This window comes from Elgaria multicarinata, chromosome 10 (assembly GCF_023053635.1).
Source record: "Elgaria multicarinata webbii isolate HBS135686 ecotype San Diego chromosome 10, rElgMul1.1.pri, whole genome shotgun sequence".
NCBI lineage: Eukaryota > Metazoa > Chordata > Lepidosauria > Squamata > Anguidae > Elgaria > Elgaria multicarinata.
The window spans coordinates 44,601,853-44,629,359 of NC_086180.1; the positions used below are offsets into that span (position 1 = coordinate 44,601,853).

At 39.6% G+C, this 27,507-nt stretch overlaps 2 protein-coding genes across 4 annotated transcripts in view; both read right to left on the reverse strand.

Annotated features, from left to right (window-relative positions):
• Positions 1-19,051, reverse strand: part of MGARP (mitochondria localized glutamic acid rich protein) — a 28,211-nt gene extending 9,160 nt beyond the window's left edge. For 2 of the 3 annotated variants that reach the window (XM_063136427.1, XM_063136426.1), the window contains exons 1-4: positions 18,840-19,051; positions 15,347-15,450; positions 13,244-13,349; positions 7,268-7,495 (exon numbers count right to left, since the gene is read on the reverse strand). In XM_063136427.1, the coding sequence (XP_062992497.1) occupies positions 7,268-7,495; positions 13,244-13,349; positions 15,347-15,450; positions 18,840-18,915 (514 nt within the window). In that variant the 5' untranslated portion in view covers positions 18,916-19,051. The remainder of the gene's footprint in view (positions 1-7,267; positions 7,496-13,243; positions 13,350-15,346; positions 15,451-18,839) is intronic. The other variant, XM_063136425.1, reaches the window with a different exon arrangement.
• Positions 19,052-21,422: 2,371 nt separating this feature from the next.
• On the reverse strand, positions 21,423-27,047 carry NDUFC1 (NADH:ubiquinone oxidoreductase subunit C1). Its single transcript, XM_063136178.1, has 4 exons — positions 26,982-27,047; positions 25,414-25,517; positions 23,182-23,268; positions 21,423-21,603 (listed from the first exon to the last, which is right to left on the reverse strand). Exons 1-3 carry the CDS (start codon positions 27,040-27,042, stop codon positions 23,203-23,205), a joined length of 231 nt encoding a protein of 76 aa, XP_062992248.1. The 5' UTR covers positions 27,043-27,047; the 3' UTR covers positions 21,423-21,603; positions 23,182-23,202.
• Between the last annotated feature and the right edge of the window lie 460 nt (positions 27,048-27,507).

The following is a 27,507-nucleotide window of genomic DNA, read 5'->3' on the forward strand; positions in this document are numbered from 1 at the left end:
ATTCTGTTAAATAAAACTGTGCCAACTAGTGGCAGAATTATAGCTCTATGCTAAATTTACACGCTAGGGAAATCTCGTGATAATTTAAATACTGGATTGTCTCCTCTTTTTTAAAAGAAAGATTGCCAGAGAAAGGCACAAGAGATGACCTAGAGGTTGACAACATCATGTAAAGGACCTGCAAACTTCCATGAGTGGTCAATCATGAGTGTGCAATAAATCGCTCATGTAGAGAAACTCAATGACTATTTCAGAGCCTGGAAATGTAAACAACCATTACATTGCAGCACAAAAAAGAGCTTAATGTTTAGAACTACTGTCTTGGTGTGTAACTGTGTTTAATGCTAACTTTAGTAACTGGTTATATTCTCAGGAAACTAACTGAAAATGGCTGATGAATTATTAAAAATTATGGCTAACATGCAATGTCAAGCAAAGAACTTCCACTTATTCAATAAAACCTCCCATTCCTCTCATCCTCCGTGCCCCCCCCCATCTGCTCTGGAGGCTCAGTGGTATCCATTCTGTGGTTGGATGGAATCCATTAGATACTACATGCTCTATATAGCTGAATATTATGGTTAGATTGATTAAAATAAAATTTCTATTTTTCTATTATAAAAATCTGATTAAAAATAGATAAATTATGCAAGTTTCTAGTACGTGGGGTCTAACATTTATATTATAAATCCCATGCTTTTGGGAGCATGGGCGAACTTGTAAAATCCTGAGTTCTCAAAGTTTTTAATAATCCCAGAATGTTTTATCAGCAACTGAGACAGGGTATTTGGGCAGTGTTACTCTAGATGGGGCAGCAATCATTGACTTCTGACCCTTTTACTTAGCATACAGTATTATTGTAGATTATAATGTCATAGGCCACTGGTTTGAAGTGGAGTAGGTGAGTGGAATTTTAGAAAGAGCTCAGCTATCAGGCTGCAATGAAGCACATAAAAATCTGATGGAAAACGCCCTACTTGCCCACTAGGCCTTTGTCTCTGGCCCTCTATGTCCAAGCTACTTACTTGACTCTACATCTTTCACTCTGACTCATTTGCGTGTTTACTCCGTAGTAAGTCCTAGGACAATATGCATGGGGTTGCAACCTTAAATATACCCTATATCAACATGTTTTGAATTTCTTCCCATGCAGATGGCAGCATATTCAAACTTGCCTCCCACCAAGACAAAAGTAATGGGATTTTCATTGCAGGGATGAACTGGACATTCAGAAAGTTTGTAATTAAGAATGAACCAGGAATATTTCATTTTCCAAACTTAACTGTGTAAAATTTGAAAGTCCTGTCCTTTTAATCAGAGGTTTTAATTGGTTAATATTTCCAATTTTTTATGTTTAGGTGAAATATATGTTTGTTAGGGTAACCAACTGTCAGGATTTCCCCTGATTTGTCCTGGTTTTTGTTCTTTCCATAGTGTCAGGGGGGATTTTCTATAATTTTCAATAATGTCCTGGAATGACACACCTTCCCCTTTAAGGCTGCCATTAGCATGGCAGGAGGGAGTGACATGCTTTCTTGAGGCACATCATTCCCCCACTCCGAGCTCCAATTGAGGTCTTAAAGGGGAAAGTGGGTCATTCGTGGACATTATAGAAAAGGCCCCAATTGGAGTGGATGGTGGTGGTGCAGAATGAAATCCTTTCCCCTCCTCCACTCCAATCGGGTTCTTTAAGGTGGCGGGGGAATAACGTACTTTTTGCAGGACTCAGAAAGCTGCTTCCCCACACACACACTAGGTGTCCTCTTTTTTGGTTTCCCAAATATGGTCACCCTAATGTTTGTGGACTTCTATGAGGAAGAGCTTGTTTCTCATAAACATTTACAATAAACTATTTACACTGCCTAAGGCTTCAGAGCTGTGTTTAGAAAACAAAGTGATCTCTGTGAATGGGACTATTTAATGAACTATTTTATTAGCTAACCCAGCCATCAAGACATTGTTCTTCCTAATACCAAATGTCATGTTCAAATACTTCTGAAGAGATTTCCCTCAAAACTATGAAGCTAAAATAATAGCAGATGGCTAGCATAACACAACTGGAATTTGCCTGGAGCTATGGGAGCAGCATGAACAAAAGCCAGCGTCCAATGTAATTTCCTTCATATCCTAAATTATGCGTGGTAAATCAGCACTAATCAGCAATTTAAACACACACACACAGAAAGTTTCTTTTCTATTTTCAACTATAGTGATAGTTTGTTTTTACTAACATATATCCAAAACTTTGATTATTTTCAAATCTGAACGTTGAATTTTCTGCATAGTTTATGGTATTTTAATTTGGTCAAACTGAAGGAAAGAATCTTCTCCTATGTTGGCAGAAACTGAAAGCTACGAGCAGTCCCATTGGTGTACCTGATACAATCTATATCCTCAGAGTCACAATAGTTTATAAAGCGACTGAAGATCAGGACTTGGACTAAGCATGGGGAACCTGTGATCCTTCAGATGTTGCTGGACTACTTCTTCCATCATCCCTGATCATTGACCATGTCGGCTGAGGTTGATGGGAGTTAAGAATCCAACAACGTCTGAATTGGGCTTATAGAAGCTGTAAGGGTTTCAAGTCTCCAAATGAACAAACAACTGGGATAAAAATAGGGAGATTCCAGGTATAAACACCTCAAGGACTAGAACACAGGGTTCAGACATTCCAAGATTTGGACAGGCTGGAGAAGTCCAAAAAGCAGGGAATTCTAATGCACAAGCTGGATAGATAACACATTGTTGAAAATAAAGAGCAACACTCCCCAATTGCCAAAATCAGTCTGTGGCTAGTTGATGAACAACTGTTGGGGCTGAGCCAGTTCAGCAGGGCTAGAATGGTTCACATAAAAGGCTACATCCTGACAATGCCTTTTGGTCTTCCACAAATCAGCTTAATGTCTAAGATATCCTATTAGATATGATAGATATTCTATTAGATTTTATTATACATCCTCCAAAATGTTTTAAATCTGCATTTCCAACATAACGATCTTATCTGTACCTACACTGTCATTAAAATATGAGGCTCTTCTCTGAGTATTCTCAAATTCAGAACTGAGAGGCTTCTCACCAGAGAGGCCTCTCTCTCTCTTTTTTTAATACCTACTTTGGATAAGTGAAGGAGGTTCCTGCTCTAGCATCGTTTAAGTGGCAGGTTAAAATTATTCTAGTCAACAGGTTTTCAATGATATCCAAAGTCTAAGGTAGTGGTACTCCTGCACTGTGTGTTACAGTACAATGTATGCATAGGGTGACTATATAGAAAGGACGACAGGGCTCCTGTCTCTTTAACAGTTGCATAAAAAAAGGGAATTTCAGCAGGTGTCATTTGTATGCATGCAGCACCTGGTGAAATTCCCTCTTCACCACAACAGTTAAAGCTGCAGGAGCCTGAGCCTGATGATGAGGGAATTTCACCAGGTGATGCATACAAATGACACCTGCTGAAATTCCCTTTTCTATGCAGATGTTAAAGAGACAGGAGCCCTGTCCTCCTTTTCATATGGTCAGCCTATTTCCTGGGGGCTCTGAGGAAACCGTACAGCACAGTTAACCTAAGAAAACAAGACTTTCCCTTCCCTCCTTTGCACGCATGCCAGGAAGGAAGGGAGGCACTCCTTTGATTCAAACCTTTAAAGGAGCCTCAGGAAATAGCAAGATCTTCCGCCTTGTCACCCCTATCCTCTGGCGTAATCACTTTATATCAAACACACCAAGCCCCTGTCTTTATAGCGGCACTTTGATGCTGCGAGGTGCCTTGCTCCCGCACTTGCGCATCTGCATGGGAAGGAACACAAGTGCAAACTTTCCTGGCCTTTAAAAGTAACAAAAATAAATATGTGGGGAAGAATGGGGCTGTTCCTCCCCCCTTTTTTATTTTATTGTCAGTATCTATGCAGCTGCACGGATACAGATAATAAAAATTTAAAAATGGAGGGGAGGAAGAAACAAGGAACCCCCACCCCTTTTGTATCTCAAGGATCAAAGTTATTGCTAAACCTGTTATTCTGCTTGCTCACTAGTCAAGTTTTAGTACTGGGGGATGGAGGGGTGAACATGTATCTTTATTGAAAGAATAACCACAGCGTTCATGTTTCACCCATTTGTGCAATTAGCCAATGTAGTAATGTAGTAACATCTTGTTAGTCCTCAGACAATAAAGCGGGCTTTCAAGTAGCAGCCAGGTGTTCAGAGGGGTGGGGGGAAACAAACATATCATTAGGCAAAACAAACCATGGCCTGATTCAGACAACATGCTAAACCATGCTGCTTAACCACAAAATGATTAAGGGAATGCATTAACCTTAATACATTCAATTAACCATTTTGTGGTTAAGCAGCATGGTTTAGCGTGTTGTCTGAACCAGGCCCATAATTTGGTTCTGTGTCTATTATCCAGATCCTGGTTTGTTTAACAAACCACAGTTAAAACAATGCCTTAGCATTATGTCTGACACAGGCCAGTCACTACTCTCACACACTCACCTGTTCATACATTGCTTCTATGGCATAGATGAACAGGCACTGTTGAGGACAGGAGCCTGCTCTGTGTACCACAGGCCCTTGCTAGACCAGGGTTTAGCCCAGTGTGAGTCCCGGCCTGGCCCCTGTGCATCCAGATGACACACAGGGGATCCTGGGCTCAGGCAAGGGTAACCTTCCCTTGGCCTGAGATAACCAGCACCGGTTGTGGCCCGGTATTTCCCGTGGTCTCGGACTGAGCCCAAGACCGTGGGCGTGTAGCCCGTTCTGCCGCTTTTCCCAGCTACCACATTTACTCGCGAGTAGCTGGGAAAAGCGGCAGGCGGCGCTCCACAGGAGCGCTGCGGCCATCAGGGCAGGATGGGGAGTAAACCAGAGCCAGTGGGGATGGGGGGAAACCGGAGCCAGGGGGATGGGAGATTGCGGGTGGGGGGGATTATAGCTGGGGGGGGGAATCAGGGGGAGCGGGGAACCCTTTATTTTTTTAAAAAAAACCACCTACCTTTGCTGATGGTGCACTCCTGCGCACCTGGCCCTTTAAGGAATAAACAAAATGGAGGACGCGACGGGGCTTTCCTCAGCCCGTTGCGTCTGACATCTGGACTGGAGTGACGGCCCACACTACTTGTAGCGCAGGCTCACTGTTCCTCCAGCATGGATTCCCAGGTAGGTCTAGCAAGGCCTACAGTCACTATTATCAGGAACAGCATAATCTTAGTGGGCAGAGTGTAGCAGGGGGATTCATGTTTATGAGAAAAGAGTGAAAGATAAACAGGAGGGGCACTGTGTGTGTGTGGACACATGTGCCTAAAAGCAGTGGGTGCTCTAAGTGTTGCTTATCCCCAATTTCCCTTCACAGGAATAGGGAACATATATCAGGACTAGTAAAGACAGCAAGCATCTAGATGGCTATGTGAGTTCACATGCCTAGAATACATGGAGGAGGAGAAGGGAGCAGTGTTCAACTTATGGATCTTCAAACTACATGATGAGGGAGGGAGGGAGGTGGACACTGGTCCATTGGTAGCATATGGGCCCCAGCAGGTTTGCCCAATTCTAGCAGCCTCTAATTCCAGACTTGCAGAGAACAATGCACACAGCAGAGATATTTGTAGTTCCTGCTGCAGCTGCTTGTATGGCTCAACTCCAACAAATTTCAAAGTGAAAATGCTTGTGTGTTAAGCTATGCTAGTAGCTGCAATAAAGATTTCAAAGACATCTCCAGCTACCTGCATAGTTCTAACCCCTATGCATACCTCTGTTGACCTTCACTGTATTTTAAACTACAATATTCTCTCTCAAACATATAATAGGTCACTTTTCTAAAAAAAAAAAAAGTCGTCAGTAGAAAAGTAACAGAATAGATTCCAAGAAGTACTACACATTTCACAATAATACAAGCTAACATTGTACAATTAGACCATTTATTTAGTAAGAGGTAGAGAAGATACAACTCAGCATTCTGTTTGCCTGTCTTTAAAATCTGTGAGAGAAAGATTGCCTTCAAATCAGTTAAGACAAAAAATTTCAGTGCAATATTACATTAAGACTGAGCTAACAATTTGTTCCAGGTATATATGTATAAGGTGTTTTCCCTCCAAAGTGGAAGATGTACTGCAAAGAAGACTGAGAACTGTTTAGCTTTTGCAAAATAAAAATAAAAGCAGAGGAATACATCTCCCTCTCTCTCAATTCATTCACATTCTTGAATGCATTCAACAGCTCCATTTGGAGAAGGGAGCATACATTTCAGTAGTTCTCACCTACTAAATCAGAAATGTTACAAAAATGCAATTAATGTAGCTTATTTGTGCCATGTTGAGTATTTTAAACATTCAGCTTGGCATTTATACAATTTATACCTTTATTTTTATTGTAAGGTGAAGGCTCAAACAATATACCAATCATGATTCAGTAATTCTTTGCACACATGGAAACTCTAACTTGTGCACACCTCATCCTATCAAGTGTTTCCATCCCCATTTTAATATCAGTGACACCAATGTCTACACAACCTTATTGTGAACACAGAGCCACTACACTGAGCAGAATGGGAAGATTTTCTAATATTGAGGTTCTCGTGAAGCAAGGGTGAAACCACAGTGCAGTGGTAGAACATGATTTTCATATATAAGATTCAAAGTTCAAAGTTGGTATGTCTAGTTAACATAATTAGGGGAGAACTCAGGAAACTGCTCCTGATATCATGGACAGTTGTTGGTAAATAGAACTGAGCTTTATGGACTAATAGTCTTACTCAGTATAAGATAATATATTTCTATAAATGGGTTGAGTGTATTGAGATATAAAAACTATTTCTCACAATAAGGTAAAAGCTTCTAAACAGAGAACTGAAATGCAACAGGAGTGACTGTGCATGCTGGTTCTAGTGCCCACATCCACTGTGATAAACAACCCAGAGTTGCCTCATCCTTGGCTTGTTTATGTGACATGCAAGCCCAGAACTCTGGGTTGTTGGGAGTGAAGAATCCAGAGACTGGACCCCAGGATGTTCAGTGCAGCAGAAGCACGTGGGTGCACACACTAGTTCTGCTGCATTTCCAACAACCCACTTTTTCTTTTTAACCACGGCTTGTTCGTGATGTACAAACCTTGTATCTACGCTTGAAATAAAATCTCAAAACATTTAAATTAAGTTTTAATTAAAGTTTTAAAATGCAAGCTCATTCAGTTTGGAATACTTTTTGTTTTTTAACACTACAAGCACAGTAGTGTTAAAAGCAACATGTTAAGCGATTCCATTTGTAACATTAACCTTGAGTTTGGGCTGTTTCTGAGCTGGAAGCAGCATCTTTCTCTTCTTGCACACTAGAGGATGCCTCCTCAACAGGCGATTCTTCTCCACTCTGCACTTCAGTAGATTCAGTACTTGTTTTATGCTGTACTTCAGATTCATCAGTAGTTACTGTTTCAGTCTCTTTGTCTGCATCCTTTTCTTCTTCACTTCCTTCAGTAACTTCGTCTGTTTCATCACTTTCTAAAGCTTCATTTAACGTAATAGAGAAATCATGAAGCGACTACTATGCAATGTGAAACAGCTTAGCCCTGTTTCTGCCATCTGCACTTGTTAAAGCTACATTAAAACACTTCTTAGTACTATGTCAGATTTTCTCACAAAACTGACTTGATGCCATCTCAATGTAATGGATTATGTAACTTGAAGCAAAAGATTACTATGAGGAATGTAACAAAATAAGGAGAAACATGCTATATATGGACTATCATTTATGAACATACAAATCAGAGGTTAAAACCTATACCCAGTAGTGATGAGTCTGAAAACAAACTGAGCTTATATTCATATTAGTCTCGTATTATTAAAATCAATCTTAACAGGCTACTTTCTTTAGATGGTATTTTGTAGCATAGCATCATGTCATAAAGTTGCAAATTAAGAAACAAAAGCAACATTGCTCCATGTATTGGGGACTATAAACCAAACCATGCTATCACCTGGCTCTAGGAACAATTTGCACACATAAAGGCATTAGTGAGCATACTGGGCTGCCATAATGCAACGAATTGTCCATTCACTTCACTGGAGGTGACAATTCTGCTCATGACAAACAGATTTACTCCCTCCATTGAAGATGATGGGCTGCACTTTATATTTAACCACTTGCAGCTTTTAGGTACTATATAAATAACTGTAAATGTTAATGCAGGAATTGACAAATGTTTTCTCCCTCTATTTATGAAGTGATTTAATCATTGCATGACATTCGGTAAGAAATACTGAAATAGAATAGAAATATATACTTCAGTCTGAAAACTGGAGGACCCATTTTGTAATAGGGATTTTAAATGTTCTAGATAAGGAAGCATGCAATTGAAGAAGGTATAATAGAACAGGAACAGCACCATACAGATGAAACAGTGCCCCGCAAGCTTTGTTAATTGACGAACAACTGACAAACAAAGATGGAAAGAAATTTAGGGAACAATCACATGCAAAAACAAGGTATATGAACAGAGGAAACAAGATGCCGTGAAGTTGAAAAATGATGCTCTCTTCAAAAATTGCCACCAATCCCTTATATTCTTACCTTTCATTTGTTTTAAATAATGAAAAGCACAGGGCAGTTATTTCAGTTTTCGTGTTAGGTTACTTCGTACACTCATGCACTGGTACAGCAATTTATTATGAATAATAATAATAGTAATAATAATAGCAGCTGCAGTTGTTTTTAAAAATCCAGCTTGCCAGTATATCAGAAAATCCAAGGTCACTACACACAACTGTGTCTCCCCAGGGGATATAATAAATTTCCTGCCAGCTAACCTGTTCCCGCAAATAAGAGATTTTACAGGCAAGATCAGTGTTCAGTGTGCTTTGTTGGACAGTGAGTTACAGAACAGCCAGTGTCTTAAGAGTGCCAGGTTATCTTCTACAGGAAGCAATTAAATAGTGTTATATCTTGTTGTTGCAAAGATATAATCATCGGGGGGAAATCTCACAAATGTCAAAATAGATAATTTTCTCAAGGTAAGCTGCGAAGTATATAATGATGGACTGTCCTTTCAAAAAAATTATTTCCTCGGATTTGGAAAGAGATTTCCTTTGTTTTTTATTCTGAAAGTGTAAAAGCAGAAGAACAGTTAGAAAGATGTTAATTCAACCTTTCCAATGCAAGAAAGATTAAGACGGCAAAGGAGATCAGAAACAAGTTTGAGGGGAGAGGAGGGAAGGGAAGGGAAGGAAAAATGGAAATAGGAATTATATGAACTCACAGAGAAAATTGCAAAAACTAATTATTCTAAAAGCTTAGACAGTTAACATATAGTAATTTGCTATAGTATGTGTCACATAGTATAAACACAATATTGGAATTTCACAAGTTGTTTCTCTTTACTTTTGTTGCTGCAACCCGTCAACAAAGTTCTGTTTCACACATGGCAATGAATGTATACTCATTCTATTGAATGTATACCCAAGTTTGCCATTGAATGTATACTCATTAGAGCAAGGGGCATCAATACAGTGCCCATGGATGCCACTGCACCTGCGGGGACCTCCAGCAGCACTCATAAAGCTCTTCACTCTCTGTCCCCTTCACGTTGCTGTTTTTTAATAAAAACCTTGGAAAATGTTTGAGTAGTCTTCTTTCTCTCCCTTTCTAGCCCTAGCCTTGCTCCTCCCCTTTCTCTCCTCTCTACTTTGCCGTTTCCCTCTCCTCTCCTGCCAGCCTCTGCCTTCGCTTGGGTTTGTTGCCCACCTCTTTATCTTGCTGTTTCTCCTGCCTCCCAGTCCCTAGCCTTGCTCTTTCTCTCTCCTGAACCCCCTTTGCCTTGCTATTTCCCCATAAGAACACAAGAAGAGCCCTGCTGGATCAGACCAAGGATCCATCCAGTCCAGCGTTCAGTGGCCTACCAGCCGTCCACGGGAAACCCACAAGCAGGACATGAGTGCAATAGCATCCTCCTGCACAGTCTCTACCCTCACTATTTCACATATACACACCTTGCCAACACTTCTTTAGCTCACTTTTGACTAGTCCCCTGGCAGGCATTATGTGACTAGCCACATTCTCTGTGGGAAACATGTTGTGGTGGTGCCCACATGAGTTTCTCAAGTTCCTTAATGTGACTATGGGTTCCAAAACGTTGGGGAATCCTGCAGTAGAAAGCTGTAGCCAATCTTTGCTCTTGAAATGTATTCTGCTGTAAAATTCAACTTTCCTTTTTTATTGTGAATATTGGCAAAATATACCAAAAAATACATTGTGAAAATGGGGGGAAACATACATTAAGTATATAGGATTATCATCAATTTTCATGTGTATCGTTCATTAAAAAAAAAGGGGGGGGAGAGAGAGAGTTATACAAAGGTTTCAAGCAAAGCAGACCAGATATCTGTGTATTGGTCCACTTGCAAGTTGCATCTATATAACACCCATTCAAAAGTTTATAATGTTATTAACTCCTCGATCTATTGCATTATGGACCAAGGGTTGTAAGAGGGGGATTGCTGTAACATTCATGTTTGTGACCTCTAAAGTAGAATAAAGTGTGAAACACCCCAAAGTCTGTTTGTTGAGAGGTTCAGAATTTTATCTAATTTTGCTGAAGAACAATCAAATATAGAATAAAAATATATTACGAAGATCTAGTGAAGGGATACCAAATTATAAGAAAATCTGAAATACTTCAGAATATTTAAAACTAAAGGGAAATCTAATATTTAATTTTTCTGAATGTTTCATCTTTAAAGTAAGATAATTTGAATACAGAATTTAGTTGGGGGCAACATCATTTCTAAGAATGAATAAGTGGCCCAGGAAAGAGGAAGAAGAATATTCAACACTCTTCTCATGAAAAGCCACATAAAATAAGGCAGGAAGAGAGAGAAATAGATAACACTACAATACTTTTCCAAATCCAAATATATTAAAGAATTATAAAACAGAAGGGAATAGAAATCAGGTAAGGGGAAATGCAAGAAAGGGTTTTTGCATTTATTGTATTTAGGTAGGGGAAAAAGAAAATTAGCAGAAGTATGTGAATGATTTAAATGATTGTGCTATGAAGTAATTTGTGATAATGGCTCAATCCAGCAAAAGTTAGTTCCACCTAAGTTCCATTGAAACCAACGGGCCTCTAAGCCCTATCTTCAGTGTTCATATTTGAAAGAAAGTTCCATTAAATGCAATGGGATGTACTGTGCATTGTATTTCAATTAGTGCAAGCAATTTCTGCAGGATTCCATTAAAACCTTTAGTGTGATTACAAAGAGAAGGAAATGACACATTTCTGAGAGAAAGGGTATGATCTTTAAATAAAAAGCTGGAAACAATTTCTTCATTCAGTCCCTGGTATTTTTTTACCCTATCTTTCTACCCAAAGGACCCTTGATGGATATTTTCCCCACCTAAACACTCAGTCCTCATGCAATTGCAGGGCACAATCCTATGCATGTTTAGACAGAAAGCAGGCATGCTGGGGATTGTAGGCTGTTTTTCTGTCAAACATGCATAGGATAGCACCTTGAGATTCTAAAATCACTTGTACAGCCAGAGAGCCTTGGGATTGTGGGACTCCTTGGAGTGCTTTCAAAACTGCAGCTATAATTGGAAACAATAGAAGGGAATAAACAGTCTGATAAACAACTAAACTAAGCTCAAATAATGAAGTGGCAATTTAAAAATAAAATTTAAGCCCTACATTTCAGGAGAACATTATGTGATTTATAAAATCACCCTTTTCTCCAAGTATTAATTCAGAAAAAAAGGGGGGGGCATCTCTAGCTGTTTCTAGGGAATCAAAAATATTATTTTCATGAACCATTTAAGTATTAAAAGGAATACATAAATTTGAATAAGACAGCTACATAAACGATGTAGATTGGGGTCATAATAAGGAAGGGCTCAACCTACTCTTTCCCCAACACTATCTTATCTTCAAAACCGATACATGGAGCTGCAGATTAATTAAATATAAAATACAGGAGATACTGATCCCGAGTCCTCAGTATAATGTTGGAAAACCATTTAGAACCTTTATCCCTCTCTTCTCCCAACAAAATGGGACAATTTGTTGGGAGGATCCAAGAGCTCCCTTCCTTCAACAGAGGGAAGTCCTTTCATTCGAGAAAGAGAACCTTTGGATCCTACCCGTTGTTTATTCAGTTAGATTATTAAATTGATCACTGACACAGTATTTAGCACATATGCTCATAGCGTAGAGATTTTTTTTTAAAAAAAATGGTAAGTGGTATATAAATCTATTAAATATAATAAATTAATTAATGAATACATAAATACATAAATGGCAGGGGCACTATGTTGATAATCATTCGTATGTTCCCAATTTATAGTGGTAAAACAGATTCTTGAGCTAAACCACATTTCAAATTAATTGTCATGTCTGCAACTCCATTGTTGTGTCTGCACCTCACTCTAGCTAGTATTTTCACATATTTAAAATATTTAGGCTGTGATCCTATACACACAAACTTGGGAGAAAGCCCCACTGAATTCAGTAGGACTTACTTCTGAGTAGAGATGCATAAGATTGCACTTTTAGCAATCTGTAGATATTTTTTTAAAAGAGCCATTTCAGGAATCCATGGGTAAGTAAGGGGATTCATGTGCACATTTCACTATAATAAATAGTAGTAGAGAACAATTGTGTTGTTTTGTATGTGGATTGCTGCTGCCACTTTCAATAGCTTAGCAGAGTACAATATACACTTTTTGGAAAGTGCCCAATGTATGCTGACTCATCTCACTAAAATACAAAACTGGTTTTGGTTACATTGTGCGTAGTCATGTTTAATTAAACGTTCCATTTCCAGTATCTATTTTGTCTAATTTGTAAATTCATTCTCTTTTTCTCTGTGAATATCAGCTACATCAATTGTATCACTTTTCCAGATCTCTACATCTTAGTTGCAACACAATGATCTAAACAATATGAGTAAGATAACAGGAGAAATGTATGCTTCTATAGCAGATATATGTCCCATCTACACCGACATGGTGTTAAATAAGAACAACTCCAGTCTTCCGTAAAACAGTTACAGAATTCTCAATACATAGTCACTTAAAATGATGATGATGATGATAATAATAATAATAATAATAATATAAACCAAAATGTATTTTGCTTCTGTATTTTCCTCCCTACTTCTCTCTTTACTGTTGTGTTTTGAAATGGGCTTTCTACTTTTATCATGTTCCGAGGACAAACAACTTCAAGCCAACGTTTGTATAGATAAGAATAGTCAACTTACATTGAGGAGGCCAGGGTTTTGGTTTCCATTCTGCTGTATTTCTTTGTTGCATATCATTAATACGTTCATTGTACCTAGCTTTGTCAGAAGTAACAGTTCTGTAGGCCTAAAAATAAAATTATATAACTGTATTTATCTCCATACACCACAGCTGGGCTCCAAAGGGTCCCATAGGCACATATAAGCACTGCTACATGGAAATGTTTTTTGTTCTTTTTATTATCTATGAATTGCTTCTCCATTAAAAATGCTTAAAATGATATATAATAAAAACCTTGAAAAATAAATTTAAAAACCCTGTAAACCATAAAAGCAAGAGGATAGAATATTAAAAGATGAGAAACCACTGCAATACAGTGCAATCCTGTGCATGCGTGGAACAAAGCCTAGCAGGAGCCTGGCAAAGATTTGGATGGATAGAGGTCTTTGAGGCTGGAGCCCTCTGTCATTTGGACCAAATGACAATAGGATTGCTCTCAAAACTATTTCATATAAGAAAAGCTGATCAAAGGATGATTAAATGGAGTCAGATTCAAAGTTATTTTTAACAGTGATCGGACAACAACTGGAAGTCAACTTTAAATAGCCAACACGAAGTTTAAGAAAACACGCTTTTACTGACCATATGAAGAACGTTCTTTTATTTATTTATCATTATGTTAAAGGCAGGGTTACAGCAATATAATGCTATTTTTATAGTTAGTTTTCTATTTTCTTAAATAGATAGAAATGATTTCTATAAGTATGCCCTACAGAAAATTTTATGGTATGTCTTCCAGTATTTATATAGCTTGTGTCTGAGATAACATTTTAACTATAACTATATATTTTATAATAAAACAACTTACAGCAGCTATAAAAATAGTTAAACCAACATTGCTATGTAAACATATGTACTTGGAATTAAATCATGGATTAATGCAGTTTAATGCTTGACTAGCTTTTTTCAATAACTTGTTAATTCTCAGTACCAGTTAAAAGAGTTGGAGAACAGTTGTACCCTAAACATATTCAAAATATAATTGGGGAAAGCCTCTCAAATGATTATAAAGGCTACATAGAAGTGAACATCCAATATATTGTTGCTTTCTTGTGATGAGAAACTCAATCCAGCCCTAAATAAAGCTCATTTCCTTTGGAAGGAAGAATGCTTTGGCATTTTTATATCCACCTCTGAAACAAGATTATACCAAAACTGCCTCTGACATTTGTCCCTGCATTCCTTGAAAACTTTTATTTGATTAATTGATTGATTGCATTTATATCCTGACTTTTTTCCTCCAAGGGACCCAGGAAGACCCATAATCTTTCTCCTCTCCATTTTATCCTCACAACAACAATCCTGTGAGGTAGGCTGGGCTGAGAGTCTGTGACTGGCCCAAAGTCACCCAATGGGTTTCCATGGCCAAGTGGGAACTAGAACCCAGATCTCCCGACTCCCAGTTCAACACTTTAGCCACTACGCCACACTTAGAGCATCAGAATGCATTTTAAAATCCCTCTAAACAACCTATTATAATATCCAGTCAGCTTTACACTTAGTATATGTCTACTATTCATCATGAACCATAACAACTGCTTCAGGCTGCAATTCTATACATGCTTGGGAGTAGGCTCCATTTAACTCAATGGGATTTACTTCTGAGTGAACATGCACAGGGTAGAACTTTACATCTAGTATTTTCTTTTGGGGCAAACATCCCAGTTCCTCAGTCTGTTCTTAAGCACAAATGTTCTTTTATATTATTGTCCTATAACGATAAACAGAAAAAATGACACATCCCATTCCCCTCCTCCCCTCCCAACGCATCCCATGTAAGGCCCTACCTTTAGAGGTTTATCTTCTAAAAATTGTGTCATTTGGGATCTTTTATTCAAAACGTTGTCTTGGAAGTATTCTAAGAGTTATCCCTTAATATCCACATTTTAAAGAAAAAAATTAAAAGTTCATAAACCTTTTTAAGTTCACTGGCATAAACATTGGCAGAGACATTCCAATCGAAATCCCTGTTTGAGTACACATTACCGTTTTTGAATCCTGTTGATATGATTGAAAGCCTTTGGACAATGTAAACGTATGTGAAAACAAAGTCAGGTACTCACATAAATGCCACCTGTGGTTGCAGCACCAAATAAAAACAGATAGTAAATCATATTTTCCCCAGAAGATCCAGGAACATTTCCAGATGACATCTGGCGGAAAGGTACTACAAAAATAAAAATTATAATACTAAGAAACTTAACAGTAAGATTAAAATGTTATGATTGAGACAATCCATAGACAACATTAAACAGCAAGTTCAATAATATTAGAAGTAGATAAAATGAGAATAAAAAAGGAATAATAAGAGCAATGCAAATCCAAGATTGCACTTTCACTTAGCATTTTTATAAACTAACCAAGCAAAGTAGTTATTCAAGTTCTCACATATGAAAACTTATACACAATAAAGGTCATAAAGAGATACAAAAACACAGAGAGAGATTGTATGATATTGAGCAGTATATAAGTATTATTAATAAATAAAATAAAAATAAAACGTTATAAAGTTTTAACCGAGGGCGGAGCTGCATATCATTCAACAAACTCAGATGCCAAATAACCAGTACATTGAGGTGGAGAAGGTAGAAACCTCAAGTGGAATGGGTACAGCATGTAACTTTTTCCTCTGCCTGCTTGCTCCCCTTCCAGGCCATTTACTCCAAGCTAGGCTTAGTTGTGGTCTCAGAGACTAGCTGAGAAGAAATGTGCATGAAAATGCCCCACTCCACATTTTCATTATTCAGCAAAAATTTGGATCTGTGTTTACTGATCTAACAAAGTGATTCTGCCCTAACATGTTAAGACTGATGCGGGAGGGGAGATGATACACAAGTATAGAATTAATGAACTAATTTTGCTAATAATTTAAACAATACACTTTATGTGTGTTAACTAATTTATCTTGACTTGCATGATTTAAAAAATAATAATAGGTCCCTTCCTGTGGGAAAACGACTCCCAAAGGAAAATTCTGCACCTGATAAACACAGTGGAATAAGCAGGCATTCTAGAAGAGAAGTATAATTCTAAGCCATCTTCCACCACAGTTTTATACAAATCTTCTACTCAAAAGTAAGTTTTAGTTTAGTGGGACTTGCTCCCAGAAAAGGAGGTATAGGATGACAGCCTTAGTTTTGCAATTCACAGACTCTTGTTCCAAAGATGTTTCCTGCTTCAAAGCCCATCATTTTTTTCATGTTTTGAGGGCAGGATGATTACATAAGCTTATTTTTGAGTGGAACTTATTTTATTATTCCAGAGCACAGTGCTGTTATGAGTTGCAATACTTTGTCTATGGCTAGCAGACCAATATTTTATCAAAGCTGAATTACCAGGGCAACCAGACAGATATTACTAAGAACGTTTCTAATTGTGCTTTGAAACACTCTCAAACAGAACAAATTGATTTTAATCAAATATTTTTCTTGGTGATTTCAAATAAAATCTCCAGCTTCCTAATTCATTATTTCCTAAATAAGGATACGTACTAATTCATCCCCCCACCCCTTTAGGGTTCCCCCCCCCAAAGGTTTTTTAGATGTATGCAAAGCTTGGGGTTTACCTAGGCATGTTGATGTGCATGGATTGTGTCATTTCGGCTACATAATGATCTACACTTGGAGAATATATTTGCTATAGGTTAGATTTGGTTTTAAGAGATAGTGAATGTAGATTTAAATATGCTAGCAGATTTAAATTTTAAACTGTTGTTTTTAAAAGGACACAAAGTAACTGATTTTTGTTTTTAAAAGCAACAACAATTTGTAGTAACCTAGTTTTACTCCTCTCCCAAATAACCCTTCATTAGTCTTTTTATCCATCCTGTCTTGAAATTAATAATGCCTATTCACACAGTTCCTGCTGTGTCCCATATAAGCACATTTATTCATAGCATTTCCATATACTGGCTTTCACACAATAAGTCTACAACCGTAAGTAATTTGGTTTGGATAACTGTGGAATCATTTCCTGTATTTATTATCATCAATTTTAGGCCTCCTTTAAGAGTAAAACCCTCTCAAGGCCACTTCATCTTTCAAGGTACACAAACAATCTCACATCATCAGAAAAATGCACTATCAAGTAGAATATGACCATAGGCAAATATTGGTGATTGTTTGATACCACTCACATAGCTGCATCCTACTCTTCTCTGTTCCCTGGGTTACTTTGTTATGTCTGTATATGTGTGGTTTTATTTCTTTTCTTTTCTTTTTAAATCTTATTAACATTGATCTATCCAGTCCTCTTTTTTTAGGTTTACATAGCAGCAATCTTACTCCACCATTTTTGAAAAATGTTAGGGATGAGAAAATAATTGTTGCTTGGGCAAAATCACTGTCAGTGCAGTCATCTAGCCCCACAGACACATACCAGGAGCTCAAAAAGCAGCAAAAGGAAACATCACCTGAAGCACGTTTACCTTAACATTCATTACATGAGGACAAGACAAACTCCTGGGATAGAATGTAATGGATTTGATTCTTGTACATTCTAGATTCATAGCAATGACGGGCTTTTCTGGGCCTTTCTAGGTTATATAAAGATTTTTTTTTATAACCCAGAAAGGTCCAGAAAAATCAGTCCTTGCTATGAATCTAGAATGTGCAAGAATAACAGTGGGGGAGAGGTGTGTGTATCTGGGGGTGTATGTCCGTACTAAACAGAAACTACCAGCAAATTCTCTTCGATTAGGCAAGTGGGTCACGACCTAAAAGTAGGTCGCGAGATCAGTCCAGATGGGTCGCAGGAAAGCTATTGCCGCCATGTTCAGCAATTGTGAAAGTGGGTCCCATCATGCAGGTTGGGAATCTGAGGTGGGTTTCGGAGCTGGACCAGTTGAAGTCCACCAGTAGGCAAAGCAATATGGATTCTCTCTTAATGTGTTCTCAGCTGCACTGCAGAAGGAAAACCTGGGCAGGAAAACCTAGCCCTTTATTTTCAAGACATCCCCCCCCCGCCCCAACCCCGTTTTTCTCCCATGGGCATGGACCTGTGCTTGGTTCGAGCCCGTGTGCACTCAGCTCCACATTGGCCCAACAGAAGCCTTGACTGGGGCCGTTTGGCAGCGACGAGGCCCCTCTCTCCCCCTCCAGTGAACAGCCTTGCCCACTCCCCATCGCTCATAACAACTAACTCCGAAGGAATTTGGACTTGGGGCGGGCTTCACCAGAGGGTCCGGGAGCTGCGCTCCTCCTTCCGCCTCAAGGCACTGGACCTAAGGTTGCATTCGGACCGCGATATCGACAAGTACTGCCGTTGCCTCGTCGGCGCTGAGAGTTGGGCGAAGGCAAACAGAGTTTTATTAGCGCCCCGGGTCAGGCTCCCGCCGTTGCCTCAGCTCGGTGACCTTCACGTCTCCTTTGCCAGGCACGCTCGGCCGCCAACGCAAATAAAAGTAGCGTCCTCTCCTCTGCACGGATAGACACTGGCTGGCCGGCCCGCTGGCCCAATGGCAACCGCTCGCCCTGCTGCGACGCAAGGCTTTTAGCCCGGCGCAGCAGCGTCTATCCGTGCAGCGCTCCGCCGCGCCAATGCCCTTCTTCAACTCACCGTGCCCGCGGAGGAGGGGAGCAGCCCGCGCGAGGCGAGAGGCTACAGTCTGCCAAGCCACTCTGCAGAGGTACATTGTGTGGCAGCGCCGAGAGGTCCGTGGAGAAGTGGCGGCCGAGCACCCGCGGACTCCCCCCGCAAGGTTCAAGCTACGTCGGACAGCGCAGGAGAGAATGACAGCCGGTCCCGCCCTCTTTTGCGCGAGTGGCGAAGAACGAGGCGGAGGCGGAGCAGGGTTCGGCCAATCCAGGCCGGCCGCTCCTCCCTGCCTGCGCACAGTCTGCCCTGGGGCTACCTTCGCATATTTTAGTCCTAGCTGTTGTAAAAGCTACGGGGTGGGAAACCTTAAGCAGAGCAGCCTCAAGCAAGGGCAAACAAAAGCAGCCACCGGAGCTTGATACTGCAGAATTGCATGCACTGGACCAGGGAGGTGCTAGAATGCATCTGCTCGAGTAGGCTTTGGCCAAAGGAAACTCCTACAATACCTACCGGTTAGGCCTTTGCCTCAGGACGTGGTTATCATGCAGGATCCCTTCCAATAGTGGAGCACAGCTCTCCGATTGTGTACAGAAAAATACTGCCAACCCAATGAGCTAATAGGCTGAACAGGCTTGCACAGTTTAGTTAGATGGCAATTATGGCTTAATTAGACCCAAGACACCAAGCTTTAAAATCGGCTAATTGTCAGATCTCGTGTAAAACAAGTTTTAATGAATTTTAATTATTACTATAAGCCGACTTGAGTGCCTTTTTTTAATGGAAAGGTGGGATACAAGTCAAATAAATAGGAGTAGGCCTCTGAGCAGAGGTTTTTCCCCCCTTTGCTCACTGAGTAAGCAACTGGAGCTATTCCTCCACCATCTAGGCACTTTAGTAACAAATTAATATTAGGTTAACACCACTACTCTGACACTACAGACTGAAGGGTGTTGTTGATTTAGCCAAACCTTGTTCAGTTCCTTGTGCAACCATGCGTGTTTAGCCAAAGATGCAAAAGCTCCCATATGTGACAAAAGCTCCCCCTTCCCCTACTTTAAATGGTTTTGTCTTTAACTGCATTTCACAGCATGATAAAAAAAATTAGGTATCCCTTGTTTGAGAAACTGAAGCTCCAGCTAACTCCATAGAGCAAACAATTCTGCACAAAACTATCTGGTTATTCTACTTCTGACCTTCTTTACCTCCTGAATATGTGGTTCTTTTTTCTTCTCTGTGTTTCAATTCTGTTCAAAAAATATAGAAGTTGAACAAATTCTGTGGTAATATGAGGAAGAAATGTGGTGGAAGGGACACTAAAGCTGCTATATTTCTCAAAAATTAGAAAGCCTTGAAATAAATCAGAATATACTCTCAAGTTGTATGGGTTCAGGAGGCTGCAATCTCAGCCATTACTTACCAACTTGATAAAAGTTACAAAACTGTGCTGAAACTAAACAGGCCACAAAAGTCAGTTCTAGGGCCAACTCTAATCTTATATAAGAATATGGTAATGTAAGGCTTATTACTTACTCAAAGATCTATCAGACCAATTTTTGTTTTAAACTGAAGCTTGAGAAGTACAAAGCTTGAGCTTTAATAACCAAACAATGTTTCCATGCCCTTGCCAGGGAACTACAGCTCCCATGTAACTCCATCCCATGCAGGGAGAAAAACACAAAAGTGGGAATGGAGGGAATGCCTTGAGTTTTGCAAGTCAAGGCCATTCTTGTAGTGGCCAAATTGGCCGCAGGGATGGTGGTGGAGGTGGCAGCAAATGCTCTGAGGCAGTGGAGAAAAAGAAGCAGCCCTAGGAAAAGCCAGGTTTTAAGATGTGGGGGAAATGGGAAAGAGGTGGGTTTGAGGGAAAAGTGAATGTCATTCAGTGGCGTCAGGTGTGAGGAAGTGAGCCACACATCCTCAATTGTGTTGAAGGAAAGTAAGCTCCATACAGCTTCTGGAGGACTGACATAGCAAGAGACAAAAAACAGTATGTTTCATCCTCCGACTACTAGTGCCCATGGCAACACGGACTTTACACTAGTAGATAAAGAATGTTAAGTGTAGCTCAATTCACTGTCAGATTATCATGTGCGGAAGAAATCTTTTGAGAAATTCTGCAAAAGCTCATGATTCTTGATAACCAAGCATGATAAGAGAAGCACTACTTTCTCTTATAAGAACGAAAAAGGCAAATAGTTAAATACTGAGCCAAATATGAACCTGGAATTTCTAACTTATGCTCTTGATCACTATGCTACTTTTTCAGTAAGCAGTCCTACAGACTATAATTAAATCATTGCCACAATGGAAGCCTCATCAAAATAAGCCTGTGGGCAGGGACTGTCAAGAAATACTTTTGTAAGCCGCCATGAGAGCCTTTTTTGGCTGAATGGCGGCATAAAAATCCTTAAATAAATAAATAAATAAATAATTAGGGCTGCAGTTTAAAAAAAAACCCTGAGAAGGAATACAAAGAAGTTGAAGAAGGAATACAGAGAAGTTACACAAGCTCCCCTGAACTCAATGTGACTTATTTCCAAGTAGACAGGTATACACTGACAGTTACTTTTCTATTCCAAATCGGAAGAACAAAATATACAAAAGTTTTAAGCTGATGTATTTATTTAGTGCTCTTAGAAGCAACCATAAAAAGCACGACAATTTCAGCCATTTCCATACTTAACATTGTTTTATTTCAGGAATATTAATATTAATGAGGAATGGATCCAACAACTAATGGTTTAATAATGTTGTTGCAGAGATCAGCTAAAAGCACATCTTCAACCTAGAAGAGAGATTTAAAGATCAAAACATACTTTAAAACTGTACAGAATAGCAATTACAGAGTCCACAACACAGTATATTGAAAATAATACCCTCCTGTGAAATCAAGTAACATAGCAGTCTTACAGGCTGATGAAAGTTAGGAGTGGGCAGTGATTGCCCTCATCCTTGAGAATTCTTTGTACACTTTATGTCATAACAAAACAATGGCCACCTATTTTACTGTCAAAAGAAAGCACATCTACTTTTAACTGATCAGTACTTGATCTTTAATATGCTCACATCTTAGTATATCAGACCATAACTATTCCAGTCTAAAACCAGACTAACAGGCAAGTAATGGACAAATTATTCCCAGGATTGGCATGGTTGCTATAGAAATGCAGCTTAATGATGAATGGGGCAACATACTACGCCTCATCTAAAGTGCCAACATCAGCATATTCTACAGGGGCTGTCCTATATGAATGTCAAACAAGCATTCTTTAGTGCAAATAACAGTATATTTGGGGCGTACAGGATGCAAGCACTATTACAAATTAGTCATTTGCAACTCCCAAAGCTGGGGCTATAATTACCATCGCTATCCTGCCTACTATTCTTGGGAAATTTTTAATCCAGAAACATGGTAAGTGATGACAGAAGAGGCGGCCAGGAGTATATCTATACATCTTAATACCACTGCTATACAACTGCTAATGCTGTGAGATGGAAGCTTCTTTCTTCTCCCACTCTATCATTTGGAAAGATGGGGAACAAGAACTCCAAACATATATGCCATGTTCAGACGTAACGATACACAATGATTTATAATTATGAGAACTATGAGAATTATTTATAATTCTCATAATTATAATTATGAGAATTATGAGAACAGGCCTAGGCTTCCCCTAGGCTACCCTAGTAAGGCTATAAGAAAGAGATCTCCATTACAATTTTAGTTAACCAGAGCTTAGCATTACATTCAAATCCTACACTGTGGTTAATCTTAATTGTGGTTAGTTGCAACAATACAGCTTCCTAATCCATTGTTTGAAATTTGCTTGCTTCCACCATACTTAAGACTAAACAGTTTGTCTAGCATGAACAGTTTGACTAACATGAAGCAAAAGGTGCACTGAAGGTGAACCCATCATTCGCCTATGGAGTCTGCTAGGCTAAGGCTCACCTACGCTGGCTCATGTAATAAGTCAATATCATTACATCTGATTACATGGTATGGCAGTGAAGGCTGTGATGAGGAACAGAAGAGTACAGGGGTATGTGGATCTGATACCTGAATACACAGTTAGCTGGCAAATGGAAAATAACCACAGATCAATACCTCTTGATTTAGAAACAATATAAAACACATTACATGCCTCCATTACATGTGGTCAATAAGAAACAAAGACACTTGTTTTAAAAAATAGCAGAAATGTATTACTTTTAGGTCAGGAAGAAGGGACAGGACATGAGAAAAGGCTGAAGAGAAAAACAGCAACATTCACAATCTCCACTGTTCATGAAAGGCAACACATTTTATATGATAAGGCAATGAAATCTTATATGAAGCATACAGTTTTATTTGCACACTGACCATAGTAATTTAGAATCTTCATTAAGATCCTCCCTCTGCTTTTCTCCTTTTGTATTCTATTAAATCGTCATTATACTGCTTGAAGAGCTGAAAGATAAATACACATGGTTTAAAAGCATGAGGCACACTAATTCAAAATGGTTGTTTTATTGTTGTCAGGCCTTTAGTGACTTCATTAACAACAAATAAATTTAAATGGACTGAAGAGAAAAAGCAGAGAATGGCTTTGACAAAATGATTGAATTCAAGTGACAATTTCCACCTTTTCCTTACTTCTGAGACTGATATTAGACTAAAGAACTTTATCCAGTCTTGCCAATGACTAGCTATCAATTATCCTTGGATAACTGAAGCTTAGCTCTCTTTAGATTACTTGCCTATTGGCCTAGTAGAGTCAAGGCAATGCACTTGCACCAGTAGAGCTTCACTTTCTGTGGAGTTATGCCTATACAAATGTTAAAAATCATGATCCCTAAATGTTTAGCTTCTGGCTTGAAAATCTGTAACAAGAACAGCTTACCCATTCCTATACTTGAAAGGGGTGTGAGATAACATGTTTCCAGTAATACAAGGTATGCTATAGAAATGGGACTAGAATTGCTCACATTGGCCCTGCTCAGAGGACACTCAGGGCTTTGTGGTTAGCTTAACCATGTTCAGCTGTGGTTAACACTAACCACATGTGGCATGCTAGCAGACAACAACATTAACCCTTTTGTGGTTAAGTGTTCCTTAACCATAACATACTGGTTAGAGGAGCTCTTAAGTCCACTGGCTCCCTTACCCCATATCCCAGCAGTCCTTGTGCTAGGAGCCCTGGCAGTTGCGCCCGCCATTTTAGTGCAGGCTAAAATGTCAGCAGCAAGTTCTTATATAAATAGGCCCATTTGGTGAGCGATTCCTGTGCTCTTGGCTTCACCGTCCGATCATTATGCAGTATGTATGAAATGCTGTAGTTTCAGAAGCCAGGACTTCTGTCAGTTTTAACGTTGTCATCCGAAGGCACGCCGCTGCCATCCCACTCCACGGACATTTTGAGAGGATCAGGCAGCTCCAGGTGATGCCATTGGCCATTTTGAGAGGGACGACTGCTCTGAAGTGAATGTTTAAGCAAAGCAGCAGTCTGGAGCAGCAATCAAGCCCCCAAGCTAGAGCAGCCAGGGCAATTCCTCCCACTCTGTACTGGAAGCTCTATGATTTAGCCCCATTAACCACAGGTGTGTGTTAGACAATACCTTTAACCAAATTTAGTTCCACTAACCATACTGCATAACTTGGTTAGTGAGGCTGACCACAATGGGGTTAACAGGTGTGCATGATTAGGGAACATGCGTGTCATACGACACTGTTAACCATGCTGCTTAATCACAAAACAGTTAACGGCATCGTCTGAACGGGGCCATTATTAGGAATCAAGGATGAGATGGACCTGAATTAATTTTAGATACTATTATAATTCCTTTATTGAGACAATCACTGACTAAAAATAGTTACCAAAAATGTTGTTCATCTGTCTCTGTCTCACACATGATATAAGAGCATAGGAAGAGCCATCCTGGATCAGACTAAGCATCTACATAGTCCAGCACTCTGTTCACACAATGGCCAACCAGCTGCCCACAAGCAGGTCTTAAGTAGAATAGTACCCTCCTGCCCATGTTCCCCAGGAACTGGTGTACATAGGCATACTGTTTCTGATACTGGAGCATATAGCCATCAGGTCTAAAATCCACTGATAGCCTTATCTTCCATGAATATTTCCAATCCCTATCCAAATTGGTGGACATCAATACATCTTGTGTAGTGAATTCCATAGCTTAACTATGAACTGTGTGGAGAAGTACTTTGTTTCATCTGTTCTGAATCTTCCACCAATCAGTTTCATGGGATGACTCCTGGTTCTATTATTGAGAGGGGAGGGGGGGATCTCCCTATCTACTTTCTCCAAAACATACATAATTCTGTACATCTCTATAATGTCTCCCCTCACTTTCTCTAAGCTCAACAGTCCCAGATGTTGTAACCTTTCCTCATAAGGGAGTTGCTCTTTTCTCTACAATATACAATTAGAACTGTACATAGTATTCGGAGTGTGGCTGCACTATAGATTTGTGTAAGATCTTGGCAGTTTTATTCTTGATTCCTCTTCTAATTATGCCTTTTTCACAGCAGCCACACACTGGATCAACATTTTCATTGAGCTGTCCTCCACAACCCCAAGTTTATCCTTACCAGCATCCATATTGCTATTGTTGAAGCAAAACTCAGACCAACTTTCACCCAATTAGGATTATTTGGATCATCCTTCTTTGCAGTGAACGCAGAACGAGACAGGGCTGAAATAAAGGAGTTTAGAAACATATTAATTCTGAAATGGGTGCAAAGGAAACTTTGGAGAAGAGAGTTCTGTTTACTTATGAAAATGGGTTTTCCCTGTATTATGCAGGGAGAATAATTCCTCAGTTGAACACATGGACTCATGGGAAAGGCAAGAAAGACTATACAAATTGGTAACATTAATTTCAGTTAATGAAGTGACATAATAGCGAGTATGTATAGCAGTTACTATATGAATTAGTACTTTCTAAAGAACAGCTCACCATACAGATAACTCCTTTGTATCAGACAAGCCTATGCAACAAGGCTTTTGTAAATGAAATATACACTTGAATATTTAAAGGGGAGATGGAACACAGGGAGAAAGAGAAAGGAAATGGGCCAGTACTAAGCTTCTCTAATGTTTAATGCCTAAATGTTCTGGAAAAAATCAATTCCAGTTGTTTCCTAATGTCTAACACTATTCAAGCTGATAAAGATTTGATCAAGTCATCCTTCTTCTTGACTATTTCCATATATTTTGAAAACAGCAGAAATAGGAGGTTCCAGGAAATGAATGTGTTAACTCCCACAAGCAAAGCATACATTCTAACAAGAAGTTAAAGGCCCAAGCCCCCACTGGCTTCCAACACGAGGGAAAGCTGTACAAATGTAACATCTGTGCATTGGACAAGTTATCCACGAAAGACATAAAAATCAATTCTCAGGGTTGCATCCAGTGTAAGTTCTACTTAACGCAGACCCATTGAAATGAATGGAACTTAATATTAGAATAACATTAGATTCAAGCCCATGGCTTTGTAAGCGAGAGAATAATAATCTATCAGGTAGAATGTGAAAGTTTACATTAATCAGCTATGGTTAGGGACTGCACTACCTCACCGATGTCCCCGAATGCTCATTCAAGTAATTAACAACCGCACTCCATGCTCATCATTCCCCCGCACCAATGCCTCTGCTACAATGGGCTGTCCTAACCTGGTGCTATGGAGCTAAGTTGACCGTATGAAACGGAGGACAGGGCTCCTGTCTCTTTAACAGTTGCATAAAAAAGGAAATTTCAGCAGGTGTCATTCGTATACATGCAGCACCTGGTGAAATTCCCTCTTCATCGCAACAGTTAAAGCTGCAGGAGCCCTGCCCTCTTGACCAGATACAACTGTTAAAGATACAGATGCCCTGTCCTCCTTCTCATATGGTCCCCCTAACTGAGCACACCCAGGGGCTATCAAAGGAAGGACTCCGGTTGACTTAGTCACACTCAGCAAAGAGAAAGCGAAGCAGTGCTACGACAGGGAAAGAAGCCAAGGTTACACGTAGGAGACTCGGGTAGACAACTCACACGTTCACTCAACGAAAGGGTGGGCGCCGAGAAAGAGGTTCTCATGAGGAAGGAGCCCATTTCTCTATCCCGCCCAGATTAAGAAATGACAGTAAGCCCCACTCGGCCCCAAATAACTCACTCGGGGTCGGATTTCCTGATAACCGCAAAAAACGCCTCACAACCTGCAAGGGCGCCGCCATGTCGATTTCGGATTTGTCTTTTTCTGCTCTAGGGGGGTTCTTGGATTGACGGAGCAAACGCACCAATCAAACCGCACAAGGGGCGGGGCTACTATCGTGATCGGGGAAAAGGCTTTGGGCGAGAAGAGCGCCATCTATTGGCAATTTGACCGCAGGCCGAGTGGGTAATTGCTAAACTAGAGGCTGCGACAATGGCAACGAAATAAACTTTAAATTAATGAGATTGATCGCTTAGAGTCGTGGTTTTTTTTTTTTTAAAAAACTCACATACAAGGGTGTTTTCGTGTTTCTGCGACTTCAGAACACATACTATTGGAACAGCATGTTGAAGCTTTTTTCCTGAAATTGTTGTACTAGAATAATGCCCATTAACAAATTTGAGATTGTGACTTTATCACAGCTTTCATTGTGTAAACCTTGTAAATTAACAGCCTGAAGATTGATGCACTGTGTCTGTACTAGGAA